Below are 16,422 nucleotides of genomic sequence, written 5' to 3' on the forward strand. Positions count from 1 at the left end.
TTTATTATACTACTCTCATATTTCGAACTTCTATGATATAAATGAGACTTAAATTTGGTTGACTTTTTCTTCTTTTTATTATTTTTCTTCTTTAGAGATTATCTTTAGCTTCTTCTTAGATGTTCATCTAAGTAAAAAAATTATTTGAATTGTTTAAATTATTATCAATAAATGTTTTATTTTATCTTAGATTAAAACATTTTTTTAATTTTTTAAATTACAATTTTATTAGAAGTAATCCATATTTTAAAAGTTAAATTAAGATGCCAATTCAATTCAAATTCTAAAATAATTCAGTTTTTTTTACCATCTAAATCTAATTTAGTTCAATGTAAATATATTTCAAACCAATTTCTTTAGAACAACTGCCACAACAAAAATAATAATCTTTACTGGAGGTTTTTAAATTGAACAATCATTTATATTTCAATGGTATAATATATATATATATTTAGAAAAGTTTGGGGTGCCGGAAAAAAAATTGGAAGTATAGAAAGAAAGTCCTCAATAAATTTCATAATGGAGTTTCCCAAAAGCATGAAATGTAGAAGGGTGTTGCTCCCTCCACTTTTCCAAGTGGGACTTCTACCTTTCCACTATTTTAATTTATTTCAAAAATATTTTACATTTTCTCATTATTTTCTTTTATTCCAAAAATACCTTACATCTTTCCATTATCCTTAACTATCTTTCTCTTTCTCTCTACATGTATACATGGCTCATTAATGGAGCATTTACATGTATGAACTTGTGATATATATTTTCTTAAATAAGTTTGACTCAATCTTATTTTTGCTGTTGAATTTATTTTTTTCTTTTCAAATTACTTAATAAATGGTAAAACTTTGTTTTAAATTTCTAGAAAAATGTTTATATATATATGTGTGTGTTTTTTTTACATATAATATCTATAATTTTTAGCATAAAATTCAAAGGAAACTTCAATATTAGTACTTCCACCATTTCTATTTTATAAAATTAAAAGTTAGATGCAAATACAAAATAATAAACATTATAATATTAATAGTAAATAATGATATATTATTATTATTATATACTAACTTTATAACGACGAAAGAACTAAATAAATTCTAAATCTTTAACAAATAACTTTTTTTATATTAAGTATTTAATAATATTTTTATATTATTTATGTAATAAATTAAATATTTTATTAAGTTATTTGAGTCAAACATGTCGGTGAGTTAAAACATAATATAATGTTAAAAATTATAAATATTATATGTAAAAAAAAACACACATATAGATAAACATTTTTCTAGAAATTTAAAACAAAATTTTACCATTTATTAAGTAATTTGAAAAGAAAAAAATATATTGAACATCGAAAATAAGATTGAATCAAACTTATTTAAGAAAATATATCACAAGTTCAAATTTGAGTCATGTAAATATTTCATTAATGAGTCAGGTAAATGCTCCATTAATGTAAAGAGAAAAAGAGAAATATTGTTAAGGATAGTGGGGAGGTGTAGGATATTTTTGGAATAAAAGAAAATAGTGAGGAGGTGTAGAATATTTTTGAAATAAATTAAAATAGTGGGGAGGTATAAGTCCCACTTGGAGAGGTGTAGGGAGCAACACAATAAATTTTCGAGATAAAACATGTAATTCCTTCCTCAACAAGTTTTTTTAAACACTTATACGTCCACCATTGATAACTTTTTTACAACACGTGTCACTATTTTATTGATTCGTATATTTAAGATAGATCAATCACAAACTATCAAATAAGTGGTTGTAAAATAATATTAAAAATACATTTTCCATTCTTAAAATAGCTTTCCGGGATGAGTTATTTTCTATATTTTATCTCTTCTTTTTCTATATGTGGTGAATTGCTGAAGGATGTTTTAGTCATTTTCCTATTTAGAAGATGTAGTTAGTAATTGTGGGAATACAAAAAGACGTAACGAGTCCAATGTACTTTTTTTGTGTGACCCAATCCACACGTGTGTCGCATAAAGAGCCCAATTCATATAAAACCCTAATTTGTTTCACTCCCACAATTTCTTCTTACACCCTTCTGCATTTGAGTGAAATCACATAAATAATCTCTTCAAATTATTACATTTCAGAGAATATTATTCAGGATGTAGTAAAAAGTTCCCTGAATACAAATTTCAGAGATATTCTTTTATTTTAGAAAAAAAAAAAACATTGAAAGTATTTTAATATTTTCAAAAAAGAATAAAAAAGAGCCCCCGGCGAGGATCGAACTCGCGACCTTTCGCTTACGAAGCGAACGCACTACCACTATGCTACGGAGGCATGTTTAATAATAGAATCATTAAGTTATATTATATATTATAATGTGTTTTCGAAGGTTCAATCTAACATATTTTACTATGGATTAGTGATTTAGTATGAAGAGTTCATAACATTGATCCATTAAAATATAAAAATAAATATTTCTTTATTTATGTTATAGAGATTAACTCACTTTACAAAAAACTTATTCTTTAATGACAAGTTGTAAAAATCACATCACCTTTAATTTTTTAGTTTTTACCTTTATATAAACCTTACATTTTGTCTATATATTTAAAAAGTATTCTATTTTAGTCTTTAGTACATATACACTTTTTAATCCATATTCATTTCTAGTTCCTAAGACACTATTTTGAAACTCTTTCATTCTCTATCTTTAAAATTCATTGGGATTAAAAAGAGATTCACAATAATATATATGTTTTTCTAGTGAAAAAAAAATTAACTAATTTTGACTAAAAGAATTTTACAACCTTTATAAATTACTTTTATTTAGACTAAGACTGGTATTTCAACTATTTAAAACTATCTTTTCTTAATGTTCTATTAAATCATAAACACTATTGATATAAGTGCTTATTATGCAATATCTTTTTTATGTCGAAAGCACGTTCTCAATTTTTTTAAACTGAAATTATGTCTTCTACATAACTTGATATTCCATTTTTCTCTAAAAAAGAAAATGCCTTCATGCAGGATCGAACTACAGACCTTCAGTTTACAAGACTGACGCTCTACCACTGAGCTATAAAGGCTTACATTTTGACAAATTAAACTTTTATGTTTTATTGCGTTAATAACTCATGAATGTCCTGTCGCAGAAGGAAAAGAAAGTGTATTTCAAAGAGGATTACAAGAAATACACATAGAGATTCACAAAAATAACTTTTTATTTTATTTCCTTGCTATTTCTTAGGCTTCTTATTCATGGAATTTAATTTCTTTAATGTGGGTCTATATTTTTAATTGTATTTTTGGTAGAAATTCAGTTTCATTTAAATACTTAATTCAAATCCAATTAAAGGTAACCTATCTCAATCAAAATAAGAAAAAAAAATAGTAATGAGATAAATTATAGTGTTGAAAAGAAACCTATACAAATATGAAAAATGTAATGGATGATTGTTAGCTAAGAGAAAATTATACCTAAATAAAGTCTAGTAAAGGAATATAGTAAAAATATTTTTTATTTGTTTATTCTAAATTCTTAGATTATTTATAATTCTCCTTGAACTCTAGAAGGATTCTCTTAATCTTATAATAAATAAACAAATTATTTTAAGTTATTCTTTTCAATTTTTATTTTGAATTAAGAATTGGAGTAATCTTTGTTGTCATTTGAAGATAAACCTACAAAAAGTGTTTATTGTTGGATTAAGCCACTAAGTCAAAAATTATACTTAAATGTTTATAATTTTTTCTACTTAAGATCTATAGAACGCAAACATTATGATTTAATTGTAATTTTTCTCATCTTGTCTATATGAATAATTGATGTCACATATAACAATTTCTCTTCAACAATATTAAAAATTGGATTTGTGACCTTGAATTTGATAACAATGTATGATCAAGTATTTATAATTAGAAATATTAGAGTGGAAAACAAAATGGTGGTTGAGAATGAGATTAAAAACATGAGTGTTATTATTAGTGTCAGATAACTTTGTATGGAGAGAAATTGTGCAAGTAGGAAGGAGTGTAAAAAGTAATAAGAAGGTGGAAGAAAATAAAATAGGCTTACTAGCCCATCATACATAAAAAAATAACTAATTAATTTTTATTAAATAATTTTAAAATTTTTATCTGTCCCTTGTTTTTATTATGTTCTTTATTATTTATATTTACTTTTTTTTATCCTACTTTTTCTTTTTGAATTTTTATTTTCTAAAATATAATATTTAACTAATATTTTAAATCTTCAATACAGTTTTTAGAAATTTTATTTTCACCCATTTTATTTAAATTTTTTATTTTATAAAAAAATTATTTATCTAGAAAAATTGAATGTTGACATATATGAAGACGAGAAAATTTAAAAGGTAATGTAAATATTATGTAAATGTTTATTCAGCTTATCTTGATTAGCAGTTATCTAAATATTAGTAGAATGTTTACATATATATTAATAAGGTAATGATATTTAAATAATACTTTTTTTTACAGTATTTGAACATCATTTACGTGTCATTCTGTTATTGATTCATAATTATTCTATAATCAATAATAATAATCATAAACACCATCATAGATCAATCACAGAATGACACATAAATGATGTTCAAAATGTTGTAAAAAAAATATTGTTTAAATATCACTATCGTATTAACAATCTACCATATATATGTGAAAGTTGATATGCTAAAAGACAGGATGGAAGATCTCCTTTCTAGAAATCTAAGATGTTGATGGAGTGGCGATCTAAGATTTTTACTTCCTCTATATTATATTTTCCTCTCATACCCTTCCTTTTTCATAAATGTCTATTTTTCAATTTTTGTGTGCTTATTATTCATTCAGCCTCCAAACCCTCAATGTATTTTTCATTTGTGTCTTTAATTGTATGGTATGTCTTTTTCTTTTGACAATTAGATTTGAAAAATAATGTGTATGTAGATATTTATAGATAAAAATCATAATGGATGATTGATATTTATAGATATTTATTATTCGTGAATAACTTTTATTTTAATATTTATTTATGAATATATTGAAAATGAATATAATATTTATATTCACATGTATCCATTATTAGTAGAAAGTCAAAATTAAAATTTAATTTTTATTTTATTAGATTAAGTTTAATTAAAATTAAAATTTAATTTATGTTATATTTTATATTTTTTGTATTTAGATTTTATTTTAAAATTATAATTTTTTTAAATATTAGTGAATATTCATAGATATCTATAATTTTTTTTTAAAATTCATAAATATCTATATGTTTTTTAAAATTCATAGATATCTATCTGTACCTAATTCAGCCTACTGTCATTCTTATCCTTAGCTTTAGTCTTGTTGTATAATGATTGTATTTTTCATTTGTCTTATTTTTAACTTTGTTGTTATTTTTTTCTTCATTAGTAATCAATTTGAGTTTATTGTCATTACAAAATATGTTCCAATACAATGTTTTCTATTTTGTCCTTTGTGTCAATATTTTATTAGAAATTTTCAACTTTTAGTTTACACTTTCATTGCTTTTCTCCCTTTATTGAGAGAATTACATTATCTATCTAAATAGCTATCTTTTGTTTATTGATTGTATTGAAATAAGCATGCAAGTACTATCTTTTGTTTTATTGATTGTATTGAAATGAACATACACAACACTCACAATCAGGTTGTTTATGTGTCAACATCTACTTAGAAAGTTGTAATACATATACCGTCTAAACAGATGCTCTTGCAAGTGTCTAAAGATATAAGCTTTAGAGTGCATATGCTATTTCGTATGATTATTGTTTATCTAAGTAGTTATCTTATATTGAATTGATTGCATTGAAATGAGGATACAACACTTACACTTAGGTTGCTTATGTGTCAACATCTACTTCGAAAGTTGTAAACATATATAGTCTTCAATAAATGCTCTTGCACGTGTCTAAAGATAGAAGCTTTGGAGTACATATGCTATTTTGTATGATTGTCTAATCTTTGACATAGTTGTCTTATGTTGTAAGTCTCATATATTCTTTTACACATTTAGATTTAAAACTTATATTTCTTCTTGTGATTTAGAAGTTCATTATTTCATTAGAGTGTTTGATCTTGATCGTGTATCTTTTGAGATATTTTAACTAATTCACACTTAGCAAACTCATTATATTTAACAAAAACTTAATATTACTCATTATCATTAAAATCATAAATGATATTTTAGCAAATATTCAAAGATAGGCTTGTGTCATGTATAACTCCTTTATGTCGTAAAAAAATTACTTGCAATATGGTCTTACATTTTTTTTAAACATTTTATTCTTTCTTCTCGTATTATTGGTATTTGTACTATAAATGATATCTTTCTGTTTTTAAGTAATCCACCTATAAAGAAACTTAAACTTTGACATTCTCTTTACAAGTGTAACCTTCCTATTAACATCTTTAATATGTTTAGCTAGAAGTGATAATAAATAATAAATTTCTTAATCTTAAAAAAAAATCGAGAAAAAATAATTAGGATTAATTTATGTATTTATGTAAATTTATATATTCGTTATAATCAAAGTCTCTTATAAGAAAGGTTTTTGAAAAACAATTAAACATAATTGTAGTGAGTAGGGTTGAAGCAAAGCAAGTTAACTATACTAAATTATAGTTAAATGTACTATTTTATATTAAACAAAACTAATCTATTTTAACCAAAAACTAGTTATACTATTATCTAGTTTAGTTTAAAAAAACTAAATTTATTATATTTTCAGTGCAGTTAACTAAAATCTGGATCTGTGCTTCTGTTCGGTGATTTCCCATCACTCCTCCATTTCTAATTTCTCCTAAAACGTAAATTAGATGGATAACTCTATGAAAAATCCAACCTAGTTAGTGTAGTATCAATCTTATCTCATTTTTAAATACTCATTTTTCAATATAAGTTATCAAGAGAAATATGCAATCATTTGTAAAAAATTCTCTAGTTGTTAGGTGAAATTTCCTGAGACATAAGTGGAAATATGATATAAAATGTTGTAATCGAGAGGATGTGAAAGATACTACTATGCATATCAAGAAAGATGGGACACCTCAAAGAAATATTAGCTTAAAAGAAACTATAACAAAAAGATCAACGAAGCATTTATTAAATATGGTGTTTCTAGAAAAGGTGATATCAATTACATAATACTTGGTTAAGAAACCATTAAAAAAATGAAATTATTTAAGAATCCATTTTCACAGAAACACTAGTTTACAAAGAAAACACTTATCATGCATCATTCTGCAGTAAGGGAGTGGCTTAAGCAGGGGATAGTAACGTAAGTTGCAAGGTATTCATGGCATGAAAATTAGGAAGAACAGAGAAACACAAAGATGTTTTAAATAAGGAACCTTTAGTTTTTTATGTATTATGTATGCCATAAATCCATGGTATCTCAAATTTCTTTACATCTTAGCGAAAAAATAAATAATCAAAGCTCTAATAAGAAAACTTATATGCCTTGAACCAAGAAATTTTTTATAAGCAAATGACAAGAAAATTATAGAAATCTAACATCAGTGAGAAAGGGAATAACTGAACAAACTACTTTCCAAATAGCTTCCTGCGCCTAACTGATGGCTTGACTCGCAAACCAGATGATTCACCAATCACAACTTCATCAACCAAGTCTTTGAATATAAGTCTCTCAACATCCAACACAATCCCAGGTAAATAACCATGAAAATCTGTCCAACTTTCTGAGCCAAGCATAACATCTTGACACAGCATACTTTTCAGATCATCATCTTCATCTTCTAAGCAGCATTCTGGCTTCTTGGCTTGAATTTTCTCGATCTCAAAGCATAGTTCTTTGAGGAGCTTTTGAGCACTCAAGGTTTTCTTTGTGAGTCTGTTACTGTTAGGCAGAAACCATGGCTCTGGGGATGAGCCTAATTTGGCACCAAGAATCTCATTCACAGAATCAAAGATGAATTTCCTGTGAAATTTCTCTTTGTTCAGCTTCATGTTAGAATCTTTTTCGGGGGTGCTTTCTTCTTTTGAAAGCAAACTACTTGCCTTGGTCTGTTCCAAGACAAGGAATAACTCAGGGTTAATGGGATTACCCGAAGAGTGAAGTTGAAATGTCAGCAACTCGGAACTCAAATCTCTGAGTAAGAGGCCTGAAGCTAATAATATTTCAGAGATGTATCTGTGATCTGGATTTGAGTTTTCACATAGGGAAGCAATATAGTCAATTCTAGCTTCATCGTGACTGGAGTTCAGCCGTCGAAGCTTCTGAACAAGGTGGTCTATGTTTTGTAATTTTTTTCGATTGATCTCTCCTGATCCCATGCTGTGAAATGAAAGGCTTTCTGCTGGGTTCCATTGATCTTTAATCTCATTTTCTTTGGATTCTTGAGCATCATCACCTGCAAATTTGATATTATAATAAGGAAGGTGAAAAAATTTCACATGATTTACAAGTGATATCTATTGGGCAAATCTTCAGGACATGCACATAGCCAAAATTTTCTTAATGTCATGGCCCATAATAATTTCCAATCTGTAACGCATCTGCTAGCTATCTAGCCGGTACCAATACCATTGTTACCTTTGACAGCAACTAATTCTAGATGCACATACACTTCATGTCACTTGAGGCTCATTAAAAAACAAATTACCCAATAGAAAGCAATATAATTCTGGGGGGCAAATCTTGCATTTATTTTTATGCACTAGAGCCAATAGAAGCAGGATCAACTTCGAGTTATCATATTGATACCACTTGTTAGTCCGTCGTTTAACAAAGCATTTCAACTTTTACTTGTGTAAACATCTCAAAATAAAATGGATAAGAGTGAGACAAATCTGCAAGCCATCCTAATGCTGATCTGATTCTGAAAAAAATAAGATTTCGTCCTACAATTTTATTTGGTATCTTTATCTAGAAGACAGAAGCTATACCTTTTGAATCTTCAGATATCTGCTTTACTGGGGATGGCACATCATCTCTGTACACCGATCCATCGAGAACTGAGATAGGACTTGGATGTTCTGGAGCATCTCCTCCAAGTTCTGCAACTGACTCATCCTCATCCAATCTTGGAGTTGATTTCTGGAACAGTAAGCAAGATATGCACATTATCAAATGGTAAAAGGAATATAGTATTTGCTTAAATTTTCAATTTTATCACATTGTGCTAATCAGAAAGCTTGATTATAAAGATGAAAATGGCTCCTACTTTTTGCGCTGTCTCTGAAATCAATTGCTTCACAGCCTTCAAAGATGGACTTTGGCTGTCATCAATTTCAACAGACTTTAAACTACTTGTGACTTCCACTTCCATCTTTGAGTTGACAGTTAAACTGTCTGATTGCAAAGAAATTTCATCCCCCAGGCAACTTAAACTTCTTGATTCGTTGCTTATCTCACTCAGTTGCTCATCATTATGCCGCGAGTTGAGGGTTTTGGGTCTTTGTTTCCCACCTGGTGAACCTGACTCTGTTGCCTTCTTACCAGATTGCCTTCTGAGTTTGGTTGAATCTGATGGTGGAGCAGGTGGACGAGATCGCTTCTCTAACTCCAACTTCTTCTGTTGCAATCTAGGGCTCACGGTTCCTGAGTGCTTCACAGAACTTTGGCTATTTTCTTTTAGATGTTGCTGAGACCTAGATTGAGATTGTGCAGATCTAGTAGTCTTACTACCATTTGCTTTCTTATCAATGGAACTGGCAGAAGCATCCCGATGAATGTTCTTGGAAGACTGATCTTTTGCTACTCGAGTAGCAGATGTACTGGTTCTATTATCTAAATATACACCAGCATTCTGGTGTTTCTGGGAAACAGAAAGACCACCAATCGAAATGACTGAAGAAGCAGGAATTGAAGTTTTCTCAACAAGCTTTGCTGGCTTCATTATCACTATTGGGGATTCAAAAGCCCTTGCTGATTCAGTTCCCTTGATTGTGGATGATAGAAAATTGTTTCTCTGAGAGTTTTGTTGCCTTAATGACCTGGTATTCTGATCTTGGCTGGTAGCTCTTTGTTCATAGTCATTTTGACTTCCAATAACATTTGGAGCTTGTTCTTCTTTTCTGCTCTCTAATAGTCCCTTTTCTTGCATTGCTTCAAGTATCTGTTTTAATGCTCTGAGATCCCTTCCAGATTGTTTGAATTCAAGATCCTTCAATCTCTTCTCTATCTCGCTATAAACTGAAGGAAAGGTATCTGGTGCTCTCACTGGAGCTTTTACACCCCTTAAATTCAGTTTCTGGGAGCTTCGATTTCCATCTTGCTGCTTCCATGGAGCTGGTTCAATGGGAAACCTTGAACTTGAGATGGGTTTCATAACTAGATCAGGATTTTTTCGTCGCGGGGAAGTTGGGTCTTTCAAAGAAACTTTTGGAGAATGAGAAACTCGGAGTGGCCTGGTGAGTCCTTGTTTTGATGATCTTGGAAACTGACTATTATCTTGTGCTGAGTAAGTTTCAGTTGAACTTGGTTGAGTGTCACCAGCCAAAGAGGAATCTGGTAATGCTTCCAAGCCCATTAATTTTGCCACGACACCAGGTGGACGACTGGGGATTGTTGAAGGCTGTTGTAGGGTAGAGAATTTGTCATTTGATGTGGGTGTGCCAGTGTAAATGTTTCTTGATGGGCGAGTAGCTGAATCAGAACTATAAGGGCGTAATGAACCTTCCTTACTATCCAGTGAAAGTCTAGGAAACTCTTTTAGTTTTGGTGTGGATTTGATGGTCTCTCGTGATTCAAAAGACAAACGACTTATTTCCTTTCCTTCATAACCAAACCAAGAAGCATCCTTTGAGTTCGAATGCCAGGGTCCATCTTTTACATCATGTGATGATCTTGGAAGTTCTTTAGTTTCTGCATAATACCAAGGTGCTTCTCTAAGTTTAGCAAGGACTCGGATTGACTCCTTTAAATCAATAGGCACACTTTGTTTTCCATCTATTCCACCTCTATAAGATCCATCAACAGATTTGGGCAACTGCATAGGACGTGGTGAATCCCTGTGCTTCATGGCGTTAATGGCAGATTCTTCTTTGTCTGTAGTCTTCACTGACAGCCCTCGGGCTTCCCTATACATAGAATCTTTCACCACGTCCCTAAGGTCAAGGGAGTTACATCCAAAATGGGAAGAGACGATTGATTGGTTCATGGCTGCATCCCTTGAAGGAGTTTCAGGAAAAAGAATCCGGTCAAATGGAGCCTCTGCTTCAGCCTTGCAGTCCAAAGAGGACACTGATGATGAACAAGAAGAGAATGATGCTCTTGATGATTCGGTTGAAATTCTCTGCCTTTCATTCACACCCTTGTTTAAGCTAGTATCCTGCAATGGATTCAGTTTGCTCCATAAGTCCAGTTTCATGTGAAAACTGTCAAATTCCTTGATAGTTAAAATACATGCATCAACATCAGAAATTATCTGTCGACTATACATGAAATTTTTTTCATGAAAAAGAAAAAGAAATGATTGTGCAGAAGTCCATGAGATGAGATGATAAATATAGAAAATGATTAAAACATGCTCAAGTCTTAACCTTCTACATTTGTCTCCAATAAATGGCAGTTAAATTCAATCATAAGTGATGGATAGCATATCATAGAATCAGTGAATGCACACTCATATGATAACAAAACTTTTCTGCCTCAATTTAAAGCCTAATTCAATCATTTTTAAATACAAAACAGTAAAAAATGTGGGTAAAAAGAAGGTTCGTACAGTTGTTGTTTGGCGATGGTGTATATTATTAGAATCTCTTTCCAAGCTTCCATAATTGAAGTGCGAATTACCTAAGGAAAACATAAGCATTAGATGCAAGTTGGAAATTATTCCAATGAAATTGAAACATATGACCAAGAGCCAACAATAGTGATGTAAATCACATTAACTGACCATTTCGCAGAGAGGATCACCACATACAAAACAACACAGATTTAGATTGAACTTACAGTCAATATTATATAAATAAAATCTCTTTCAAAAAGTATCTTTCAAGGCCTTGTTCTGTTACTGGATACAATAGAGAAACCAGATGATACAGAATTTTGAAAAGAAATGCAAAAACTTCCACCTCTCTTCCAAACTGGGAAAGTCAGATGATAATTCATAAAAAGGAAAAAAAAATACGATACACAAATGCAACTAATACTGATATAAGATTAGCATCCATGTGATAAGATCAATTAGTAATCAGAGATATCACTAAAGTCAACGACTTGAATGATAAATCATATCAGAGATTGTCAAGTGAGAAAAACAGATAAAAAACAAAAAACACAACTGAATTAGTAAAATTGAATATGTTCCTATTAGGGGAATACCAGAAGGAAGCCTCTTCTGGGCAATGCGGCGAGCCGTGAGAGCATGGTGACGATCAAAAAGCTGAAAAATCCCAGTCATGCATCCTATCTGCTTCTGCAGATCTGGGTTTTCATCTGCTAAAGATTGCAGGAGTTTTGCTGCCATATCTTTTCACTTGAACTAGACCCCTCAACTACCACAATCAGTTACACCCTCTTCATAAAGCTGTATGATTTATTACTCTTAAATCTACTTACACAACACTGCTAAGCTCAAACCCATTTCCGAAAAGGAATATTATTCTAGTGCAAAATAGAAGAATACAGAATCCAGAAGTTCACAAGCCCACAGGGACCATCACTATCCTGAACTAAAATCCACTGTGCTCAAAAGATAAATTAAATGAACCTCCTCTCTTTTCCTCAATTATATGCAGTCCTAACTTACAAAAAGAATGAAACAGTTTCCACAGTTCTGTAGTCCTAAATGGAGGGAAGCATTCAGAAAGATAGATGCTTTCCCAGTTGCAGGCAAACAATTTCCAATAAAAATACAGAAAATACAATCCAGCGAATTTCCCCAAATTCTACAGATTTGGATCCTCACAACACGAAAGGTGAAAACTTTATCTCACTGAACCATACAATTCATATTTTGGTTGTCAAAATTCTCCCACGACCTCCTGGCTTGCAAAAACGAAAATGCAAGATGAAAAGGAATTTCCCAGAAAGCTTAATCCCTTGGCATCCGGGCTTGGAAGAAAACCTTGATGAGTTTCAGAAAGGAAACCACAGAAAAACCTTGTACGTCAACAGCCACAAACAATGCAGATAAAGAGAAAGTGAGTGAGTGATAATCTAACAGAGTCTTACAGTGGACAGAAAACAGGCAGAAGAACAAACAATCGAAAGGGGTGTCTGTCTCAATGGAAGGAGAGACAGAGATAATAGAAAAGGTTGTTTTTTTTCTTAATATTATTATTTTCTTGGGGGTATCTTAAGAATGTGCAATACCAATCTGGTTAGAGCTGGCAGAAAGGTTTTTCCTTTATTTAATTTAGTTTTTGTATTTTTATGAATTTGTTAATGTATGAGTGGGGAAAGGAAGAAGGAGTGAAATGTTTGTGTGGGTCATATGTCACGTAGACTCTCTCCCAAGAGATCACAAGTGCATGATCCATCCATGTGGGATGAAGATGTGCGGGTGTGGAGTTGTCTGCATGTGCATGTGATCCTGTCAGGATAGAAACAGAATACAGAGTGGGTAGAATGTGTTACATAAACCAATTTGGATAACGAAGAATTTTATTTTTTTAACAATATTTAAATATTATTTATGTATTTGATCTAAGAATATTTTATAATTAATAATAATAATCATAAATATCATCTAGACTAATCACAGAATTGACGATATTCAAATATTATTATAAAAATATTGTTTAAGTATAGTTATCCAACCAATTTCTTCAACATAACAATTTAATTTAAATTAGTTTAACTATTCTTCACCATTAATGACAATTTAATAATTTGCATTAATAAATCATTTATCTTTAACTTAAATTTATAACATAATAATTATATTTACATAAACTGTATATTAATTGTTATTATATTTACATAACCTCTTGAATGTTTGAAAATAAAATAAGATTTCTAAAAGCTATACTAATTTATTACTAACATTGTACAAACCAAATTAAATATTATAAATTACACTGTTATGTTTTAAGTTTAATGTATTTTATTATATGTTATAAAATAGTATGTTATAATTTATAATTAGTTGACTATATAAAAAAATAGGATATAACATCCATCCAAACATGTTTTATTAAGTATTATTTTACCAATTTATAATTTGGAGCGGCGCAAATTAATCCTGCATATATTAATCAATTTATTTGTTTTTAATTGTGTAAGAGATGTCTAATAATGTAAAAAAAAAAAAAAAATACTGAAGAAACATTTAATGCAAGAAATTTCAATCTTCTATTCATTTGAATTAATATTCTATTTCAAAGTTATAAATAGATGTTTATTTTTAATTAAAAAAATAAAATTGATGTAGTATTGAATAAATAAACAGAATTCTTTTTAATTTATCTGAGTACAGAAAAAAAAAATGAACTTAAGAATCAAACAAAAAATGATGCTTCCTCTTTCACTTATTACCAGTTACCAGCTGCAAAGTGCAAAGTTCAGCCTTTCTTTTTCAAACAGTTGTCAGATAGTGAATCACTATAATACCCTTTCATCATTTCTATTTTTAAAGGCGAGTCCGTGATTTATTTATTTAATAAATATTTAATTTTTTTTTTCTAACACAATTTATTTGAATCCGTGATTTTAACATCTCCATCTAACACTAACTATATTCAATTTCTAGAAAATTTATTTATTAGTTTTCTGCAGAATTTTTTATCTAAATTGAATGACTGAATTTTTGTTTTTAATCCTTGGTTCTTTAACTTTTTTTTTCCATCAGACTACTCAGCTAGGTTTTCTTAAAAAAGAATAATAACTATCACACTCTCTCAATATTTTAAAATCGTCAATAAAGTTTTATTTCATGATAACAAACATAAAGTTTCAATGGATTCGCTTGTGATAATATTGATTTTGCACTAAGTCTTCACAAATTTAATTTTGATATTATTTTAAAAATTTCTTATCAGTAAAGATAAAGATATTTATGTATATATAAATTTATGTCCAGTTTTTTTTTATTTAACGCGAGACTTTGTTTGTATTCCAACAATATATATACAGAAAAATTAATCTCAATTCATAAAGTTTATTTTACATTTCTTTCTTCTAAATTACATATAAAAAAACAAGCCAACCAAACTTGCAATTCTTAACATGCATTTACACCTAATAATGGCAACTTTGGTACATTAATAATATAATTATTCCCATTATATACCTGCTTAGCAACTAGTCAAATTGTGGAAGAAAAGTCCATTCCCATTTTATTTCTTAACAATATGGAGGAGGAAGCATGATTGGAGAATGTGATATATATAAAATTTTAGAAAAATATTGACAATCACTTTTTCTAAAGTGATAAAAAGACAAATGTTTGTTAATAATTTCCTGAAAGTAACAAAATTTTTCTGGCTTACATCATTCATGTTTCTCTCTCTTAGGGTTTTTTGCATTTTGTTTTTTCTTTTCTGTGCCAACCAATCAATTTATTGTGTCGTTGATGAGTTGATTTGTCATTAAAAACACCTTACCATACATGGAGGCCATTATTATCAATACCAAAAAGTCCTAAGACAGTTTCTGCTAATATAGAGTATTTAATTCGATTATGGTGTTGACCGTTGAATATGTATCACACCCTTTCATATTATATATTTTTTTATATTTTTATAAACATTATATATTTTTAAAACATATCATTAAGTCATTAAGTCTCTTCTTTTATCATATTGTTATTAGCACAGAATTTGCATACCCAGATGAATCGTGAAAGGTGAGTCAATTGACTAAATAGAAGAAGTCTGATTAAATATAAGCAAAATATCAAAATTATATTATATTATATTATATATTTGTTTTCTTTTAACGTGTCAAAAGTAAAAAAAAAATAATAGAATAATCAATGTGATTGTTTATCATGTTTTAAGAGCTTTATGATAACATGGAGTTTTTAAATTAAATATTCTTAGGTACATATGTTTTTATTGTTTTTATAATCATTCATTTAAAAAAGCATCTTGAAAATTTGATTTAATTGAAACAATTTAGATAGCGAATTTATACAAACTCACTTCATTATTTCAAATGTACTGGAAGTAATGAATGAAATATATGAGTTGGTAATCATAAAGAATTGAAAATGTTTATTTAGTATGATTTTAAAAATTAATTATATTAAAGTATTGTCTCGTTGAAGAGGTATTAGTGTTGGAGAAGGTTCGACACACATATATCTTCACACTGACATTGTTTCCTTTGGACTAAGTTCTAACGGTTTGGTTTTCGATACTACTCTAAAAAATCTCTTACCATTCAAGATATATATATGTGTATATAAACCTTTGACCAGTCCTTTTTTTACTCAATATAAAACTTTGTTTATTATGATTAGATTGTGTTTTTTCTCATATCCTAAAAAAATATTTATGATAAATTTTTATCAATTAATCCTTTG

General features: G+C 29.1%; 1 protein-coding gene and 2 non-coding genes across 4 annotated transcripts; all 3 read right to left on the reverse strand.

Annotated features, from left to right (window-relative positions):
* Positions 1-2,220: 2,220 nt before the first annotated feature.
* On the reverse strand, positions 2,221-2,292 carry TRNAT-CGU. Its single transcript has one exon. It is a non-coding gene; the product is annotated as a tRNA-Thr (tRNA).
* A 683-nt stretch (positions 2,293-2,975) lies between these two features.
* On the reverse strand, positions 2,976-3,047 carry TRNAT-UGU. The gene has a single exon. It is a non-coding gene; the product is annotated as a tRNA-Thr (tRNA).
* A 4,397-nt stretch (positions 3,048-7,444) lies between these two features.
* LOC106756153 (protein LONGIFOLIA 2) lies at positions 7,445-13,294 on the reverse strand. Of its 2 annotated transcripts, XM_014638448.2 has the most exons (6): positions 13,128-13,294; positions 12,276-13,020; positions 11,674-11,744; positions 9,172-11,280; positions 8,894-9,044; positions 7,445-8,358 (listed from the first exon to the last, which is right to left on the reverse strand). In XM_014638448.2, the coding sequence occupies exons 2-6, from the start codon at positions 12,418-12,420 to the stop codon at positions 7,532-7,534; spliced, it is 3,303 nt and encodes a 1,100-aa protein (XP_014493934.1). In that variant the 5' UTR covers positions 12,421-13,020; positions 13,128-13,294; the 3' UTR covers positions 7,445-7,531. The 2 variants fall into 2 exon arrangements, with proteins under 2 accessions (XP_014493934.1, XP_014493935.1); XM_014638449.2 differs by lacking the exon at positions 11,674-11,744 and having other exon boundaries at positions 12,276-13,294.
* Between the last annotated feature and the right edge of the window lie 3,128 nt (positions 13,295-16,422).

Source organism: Vigna radiata, chromosome 2 (assembly GCF_000741045.1).
Source record: "Vigna radiata var. radiata cultivar VC1973A chromosome 2, Vradiata_ver6, whole genome shotgun sequence".
In the NCBI taxonomy this organism is placed as follows: Eukaryota; Viridiplantae; Streptophyta; class Magnoliopsida; order Fabales; family Fabaceae; genus Vigna; species Vigna radiata.

Bases quoted from the DNA above. Each gene is read 5' to 3' on its own strand.
- LOC106756153 (XM_014638448.2), bottom strand. From the start codon at position 12,420: ATGGCAGCAAAACTCCTGCAATCTTTAGCAGATGAAAACCCAGATCTG. The intron at 11,745-12,275 runs GTATTCCCCTAA...TGTTTTCCTTAG, and splicing joins CCAGAAGAGGCTTCCTTCTG to GTAATTCGCACTTCAATTAT. The intron at 9,045-9,171 runs GTAGGAGCCATT...TTACTGTTCCAG, and splicing joins TTTCAGAGACAGCGCAAAAA to AAATCAACTCCAAGATTGGA.